This window comes from Lepeophtheirus salmonis, chromosome 13 (assembly GCF_016086655.4).
Source record: "Lepeophtheirus salmonis chromosome 13, UVic_Lsal_1.4, whole genome shotgun sequence".
Taxonomy (NCBI): domain Eukaryota; kingdom Metazoa; phylum Arthropoda; class Copepoda; order Siphonostomatoida; family Caligidae; genus Lepeophtheirus; species Lepeophtheirus salmonis.
In genome coordinates, this window is record NC_052143.2 from 18,120,519 (window position 1) to 18,127,653 (window position 7,135).

Here is a 7,135-nt window from a genome sequence, read left to right on the forward strand (position 1 = left end):
CCTCTCTGTTAGGTACTCTTTTCTAATGTGATACTTCATGAGAATGAAACTGTATTTATTCATTGCTGTAAGTATATTCATTTTAATTCATTAGAGCCTTTATTTTTGTTCTGTATAAAATATTGGAGGTAAAGCCAATTCAGCCAACCCATTTATTTATCGAATAATGCTTATATATAGTTTAGATATTTTACGTCGATACCAGTGATGTATGCTATTACTTAATTATAAAAAGTAAGGTTGTGGCCGGTTCAGGTTCAGCAGTTCTATAAGTCCCGGTCTCTGTTCTTTCATTTCAATGGCTTCGGTTTTTTTCTCGGTTCAGGTTTATCAGTCTCGGTTCTTTTTATAAAGGGTCAGTTTGGTAACTGGCACTTATAACAAGGGCGGCGCTTGAAAATTCGGGTCCTGGAAATGATATTAGATACCAACAGCACCGTAGCTACCTTATGCGCAGAGTGCGTTGTGTCCCAAGTTCCAGCAAGGAACCCGAAAACTAAATGTGCTTAAGACAATGGGTTTCAAAGGGGGGCATGAGGAGAGGCTTGGGAGGGGGGGTGCAGGAAGATGGAGAAGGGTGGATTGCTTTCAGTCTACATAAACATAGTACACATGTTTCGTATAAAGGGCCCTCATCTAAAAAAGTATTAGTGTAGGGGGCCTTGGCATAGTAAAGTTTAGGAATCCTGGCTTAAGAAATATTATAATTGTTATATTATAGGGCCTCGGCTAGGTTAGTAGAGGACCTGGATCTATAATCTACCCCACCCTTCCCTCTTTTATTTACGACGTCTGATGTCTAAAACCACTTTTCCAGATCCATAAGAAGCTCTTAGCTATTTGAAACTCACTACGGTTAAGCTTATTATAAATACACCAAAAAATAAAAAAAAAACCAAAAGAAGCTCAAGAACCTAGACCGATAAGGACACAACCTTGATAATAAGGGTACAATTTTTATGAAAGAACTATCATATTAAATATATAATTATAAGTATAATAGATCATACATGAATTACATATCGAGACTCTACATCTTCAAATCATGGATCGTCAAGACACTGGTACTTGCTTCTATAGGAAGTGCAGTCAAGTCGTGTCTGCAAGAAATTTACAGTACGAAATGGCTTTACGAATATTACAAGAAGAAGAATATTTGGGGCCCTCCGACTTTTCAAACATTCTGAGGAGGAAACGGAGGAAAAGACAGATTAGACCAACAATTAATCCAATGCTTGGAAATATGACCGACGTTATGGATAATCAAGGTATGAGCCCATATATAATACATATTATATCTTATAATTTGTAATCATCTCTTCATAGATGGTGAACTTGACAGCAATGACATGGAAAATTTGGATTTTATCCCAGAAATGACGCTTATGACTGTAGCAACAGTTGTAATGCTGGGAGCTATTTATTTCTTTCTAGCACCAAATAATGCTCTTTTAGCTTTAAGTTCAGTGAGTGCACCTCTTCCTGGTTCACCTGGAGGGGGTATGCCAATACCCTCAAACCCAAGTGACTTTTCACAAACAACTCAGGAAGGAACTCAACTTGCACCAAGTGGCACCCTTCCCCTTTCTGTTTTCCCTCCGTTTGCTACACCCAGAAGGGTTCCTGCAGTTTGTGTTTTATTTAAAGAAGCATCCAGACCCGGATGGAGTACACAAAGGATTCTCCAACAAATCAGTTTAGTTTTTCGGAGACTAAGGAACAGATTCATCTTCGGAAGAACACGAAATACTCTTATAATTGATCCAAATGAAATTTTTGGATTTGCTTGCAATTTAACACAGACTGAAAAATGTTTCACAATAAACTTTAATGGTGACTTGGATTCATGTCAACCCTCCCAGCTCCTTATTTTAGAGAGCCGACAAATTGGAGAATCATTTTATTCAACGGCTGAGAAGATGTGTCGAACTATAAGTTCAGGAGTGTGTTAAAGTCCAAATACATTTCATATTAAAACTTAAATCAAAGAATTTGAATGCTTATATACGTACATAACTATGATTTTTACTCCTTCAGTTATTGGCGATTATAACATCCACAGTAGTGGAAGTAAATAATTTTTCCATGGAAATTTGGAAATAAATGTGGACGACCTTTTAAAATGCATTATTTTTTATTAAACACGTACCACGAATTGCAATAAAATTATTCATCTATTTTATCTATCATTTGTAATAGAGTATTTAACTAATATGTACATTAACTCTTTTATACTCAAAAATAAAATATGAATAGAAAATTCATTAAAATATGAGTCATGAGCTGTGATGGCAATCGGTAGTTTTTTACTCTCCGTCTTTTATGTGTACATACAAATGTTCAATCAGGTTTTGTATTTAATTGTATGTTTAAGAAAGGGATCTTCACTCTTCAAGAATTAAATAAAAATTTAAAAAAGCTTACAGGGGTGTTTTCCAGAAAATTTAATTCTTCAATTTTTTTTTTCAAAAAATTTAATTCTTTGGGAATAGCTATGGATTATTAAATTTTGAAAAAAACAAGCCCCTCCCCCTCAAAAAACAAGACAAAACAAAACTGGTTACCCTGACAGTTTGAGGAATGTTTGAGGGGAGAGCAGCTTAGCTGTCATGACAATTGAAAAATTAAGCTAAGACTAGTTGTGAGATGTAGGAAACAAACACAAACCACACTCCGTATTTAGCAATGATATTGGCAGGAGTTACAGCCATGCGGATCCTGTATTCTACTCTGAGTCCAACTAGGACTTACACCTACAGGGGCGTCTACAAGAATAAGATTATACATAAATATATATATATTTATTTTTTGGTTTTTTATTTTTTTTTTTCAAAAAAGAGTTAAATTAAAAAAAAATCAAATATTAAATTTTTGTGATAAAAATTTCAAAATCCACAGTTATTCACAAAAAAGATTTTTTTTGTAAAAAAAATTCAAAAATCTGTAGCTGTTGACCAAAAATTTTTTATTTTTGTGTAATGAAAAGCAACATCTATTTACCAAAAATGAACTTTTTGAGTTAATTTTGATTTAAAAAAAAAAAAAAATCACAAAGGAAATTTCATATATAAAAGTTTTTCCAAAAAAATTTGCAAACTTACATCTTTTCACAAAAGTATACATTTTTTTAAAAAAACAATCAAATTCTAAATCTATTACTTAGCTGCACAATATTACTGAATGATAAAGAAAAAAAAAAAAGTTATATTTTGGCGTAAAATTTTTTTGTCCTGACAAAAAAAATGTGTAGTCAAAAGCAAAAATTCCTTAAATTGAGGGTTGGGGCTACAGCACCTCCAGCCCACCCCCTGAAGACGCCCTTGACTTATAACTCCACAACAAATCCTCAGAGTTACTCTCGTCTTTCTCACAACAACAATTACTTTATACTTATTGTTCTTTTCTTCAATTAATAGAAGAATAAGTATGGGAGCTTAGGTAAATATAAAATTCTTTTCTAGTAGCAATTAAAATTAGAGCGGGATCTTCAAATTTCATAATTTTATAACCCTTATCAATTAGCATCACTAGGCCATTATATTCAAAAACAATGTGTAAGGAAAAAAAACAACTTTTCATCGATTTAATACACTTTGCCTTAATGACTGGAGTAAAACTTGGCCTCTGCGGCCTCACAAAAGACTTACCACACTCCTTCCGTACCACCTTAGTAATTGCAGAGGGTACAAAGCCCAATTTTAATGCGTGCGTCCAGATACTTAATGATAGGTTCGCCTTAATTGCACGTTTTAACCTTACAATGTTGATTTTCGGGTGTTTACCAGATCCATGGATTAAATGAAGATTATATCAATCCTCAATATCCTTTTTGATCCAATAAACTGTCTTACAGGTGACCTTTAGCTGCTTTGGTATTGTAGGGACAAAAAAATCCACGCCCAGTAATGACAAGTCTGCTTGCTTTTCGTCTCTCTTGTTATCATTGATGAAATTAACGCGAATCAACTTTTTCAAACATGTAAATAAAGGCTTACAGCTGAATATTTATTATATTGGAGCTCCACAAAACCTTTCAGCAACGATTTCATTGATGTATACTGTTCAACGTAATATCCGGTATATCTTTCTAAAAAGCTAGATCATGGCTACATAATCCAAGTTCTTTTTTATTCCTAGATTTTCCTACAAGTCTTCATTCTTTACCCTACGTTCGATTCAAGTTACAAGTTGTTTGGAGCTTAAATCCCACTTAAGTCTCAAGTCATTACAGATCATCTCAAGTATCAAACTAATAAAGGAATGTACCCAATCAAGTTACAAATCACTATTCGATGTGTTTCATCCTAAATCATAAATGTTCATATTTCTTCAATCATGTTTGTATTAATAAACATACTGCTCTTAAAGTCTTGTGAATAATATTTCGGAGTAATGTGGACATGATATGCAAATTCTTACTCAGATAATTCAGGCAAATTCAGGCAATGCTAGGTAAACATACTACATCATTAATTAGATACAACTTAGCTAAACAAAACGTATCTTACATTTTTTTTTTTGATTTTTGTTATGAAAAAAAAAAAAAGTAAACCTAAAAAAAGTTTATGGTCTTTGTTTTTTATTATTTTTTAAACATATACTCGTAAAGATAAAACCTTTAGAAAAAAAAAAAATTGTGGAGTGGTAAATTTATTGAAATAAGGGTAATAGTATGATTTACATATAAAGCCTAACTTCATTTATATAGTATTTTTTGTACATTCATTATCTGAATATATAACGAAGTTTGTAAATGGGACCATTATGGGTGCCCATACTCTTGGACCTAGGAAATTGAAACTTTGCACATAACTTTGTACGGCCCTCGATTGTCTAGGGCTCATATGAGAGGCTTATTCAATACCCAAATCACAAATATATTTTTTTGAGCTCAAGGCCACTGGATAGGGAGTTGAATTATGAATCAAAAATTAATTTTTGTCTCAAAACACAACTATGTGAGGAAGGACATTTTCTAAATTTATTCAAATAAAAAAAAATACGGATCAAAAAAGAAATCCGTGAAATTGCAGTTTTTTTCAGTTGCACAAAAATCGATTGTTAGTGGAATATTAGATTACATAGAGTATATAGAAATTTATCTATAAGTTAGTTTGCAGATAAATTGAACACATTAAAAATGTATACTTAACTAAAATATATGTCATTTTCTGAGTAATTTTTCATTTTTTTTCTCTTTTTTTCATTTAACGTCAATTTTCAATTTAAAAACAGAAATGCTACAAGACAATATATTTCGGACTTATTATTATAAACTTCAACGTTAAAACCATATAGTTTTTTCAATTTTAGAACCCTTTTATTATATAATTTTTGAAATATTGGCAAAAATGAACCAATTATCGAGTGTTAAATTTTCGACAACATTATTCTCCATAACTTTTTTGATTTTGTAAATGGGATTTTTTTTGGGTAGGTTTTTGTTCGTCTTTACAATGGTAATAAATACTATTAACTACTTTTGTTTTTGCAAAACTAGTCCAGAACAGTTTTTGCAACTCTCTTCACTAATTTCAATTTGGCAATTTTTGACAAAAATTAAAGATGAACTTCTCATCTAGGCAAATCTTTCATGCAAATCTGATGGTGTCTTATTTGAACTTTACAACACGGATTTTTTTAAATAAATATTCCTATATTTATACATATATTATAGAATACACTAACACTTGCACAACCAAATGGGTCTTAACATTAAGAAAATTGTATTAACCATTGCCCAGGCGATTTCCTGCTCTCTCTTTGGCCCATGTAACACCAGGTTACCCTTTACTAAAAAATATTTATAAGTGATTTATCTTTAACTGCTTAAATTTCATACAATCTTTTTTTCATAACAAAAATTTAGAAACAATATTTCATAAGTTTTGTTAAACTATGTAATGGATTTTTAATGATGTATTTTAACTGCCAATAATTTCTTTGCTTGACAATATATAGAAATAAATATTCTTTCGATATATCTAATTTCTTCATCATTAAAGTCTCAAAACTAAGAGTTGGATTGAGTTACGGATCTAAAATTTCTACAGTTAATAATACCACACACCCAAATTTGCGTGAAATACTTTTCTTCGTAAAAATTTATCATGGAATGGCCCACATATGTATAATTTTGTATATTTTGAAATACATTGTTTGTCAGATTCAGGAAACTTTAGCTGAAAATTCAATTCAAATACATATTTGCCAATATTTTGAGAAAATTTTACTTTAATGAAAATTTATTGTGGAGTTCGTGAATAGAAAAAAATGACTTTAATTAATGCCAAAGTATCTAACACAAATACATTTTTTCTTTATGTTTTTTAATTGTTTTATTTCTTTACATATTGCTATCATTCATTTTCTTATTAAAATCAAACTATTCCCGAAACAAACAAATTTACTCATGTTAATTACTTAACATTGAAATATCTTCAAAGTAAAATTCAGAGCTGGAAAAAGGAATCTTGTTCGCTTAAGATAAAATTTGATTAGAAGAGTAACAATTAAGAACTAAGTTTAAGGTCATAGCTAAAAAATAATTTAATGGATAGTAGTTTTCAGACAAAGTAACTTTATAAAGTTACTTTAAAATTAGATATAAAACTGATGATATTTTCATGATTGAATATTGATTAACAACTTTTTAAAAATTTGAAATTTATATATTTGCATTCAGACTAAAATCTGCAAATATCAAAATTTATATGCCCGTTCAATGCCATTTGAAAATGATTTTTTCTAATTAAAAGAAAGGCTCAGCATTATCAATGTATGATTGATAGATTAGGGAATTTTATCTACTTAGTAATTGGATGCATATGATTATGTCCAATATAGTTAACGGAAGAAAATTCACAGCTCAATTTCAAATGGTCATATGAATTAAGTTTTTCACCACTCCATGTAAAGATTGTGTTAAATTATACTGAGGAACACAAAATTTCTACGGATGAAATGAAGCCTACACTATAATTTATCTCCAAGGGCAGAACCCAACACTGATCTCAGTTTTTATCCAGATCATCGGGTTTCAAAAAAATTTGAAATTATAGTAATTTGAGACTATTATCGTTCAAAGTAATTTTTCAGTATTCAGACAGATTACAAAATTGAAGTACGATGAATA

The 7,135-nt window shown here is 30.8% G+C and overlaps 1 protein-coding gene across 1 annotated transcript; it reads left to right on the plus strand.

Moving 5' to 3' along the window:
• The first annotated feature begins 577 nt into the window (after nt 1-577).
• On the plus strand, nt 578-2,182 carry LOC121128525 (uncharacterized). Its single transcript, XM_040724109.2, has 2 exons — nt 578-1,268; nt 1,327-2,182. The coding sequence occupies exons 1-2, from the start codon at nt 1,046-1,048 to the stop codon at nt 1,950-1,952; spliced, it is 849 nt and encodes a 282-aa protein (XP_040580043.1). The 5' UTR covers nt 578-1,045; the 3' UTR covers nt 1,953-2,182.
• The last annotated feature ends 4,953 nt before the right edge of the window (nt 2,183-7,135 follow it).

Bases quoted from the DNA above. Each gene is read 5' to 3' on its own strand.
- LOC121128525 (XM_040724109.2), top strand. From the start codon at position 1,046: ATGGATCGTCAAGACACTGGTACTTGCTTCTATAGGAAGTGCAGTCAA. The intron at 1,269-1,326 runs GTATGAGCCCAT...ATCTCTTCATAG, and splicing joins CGACGTTATGGATAATCAAG to ATGGTGAACTTGACAGCAAT.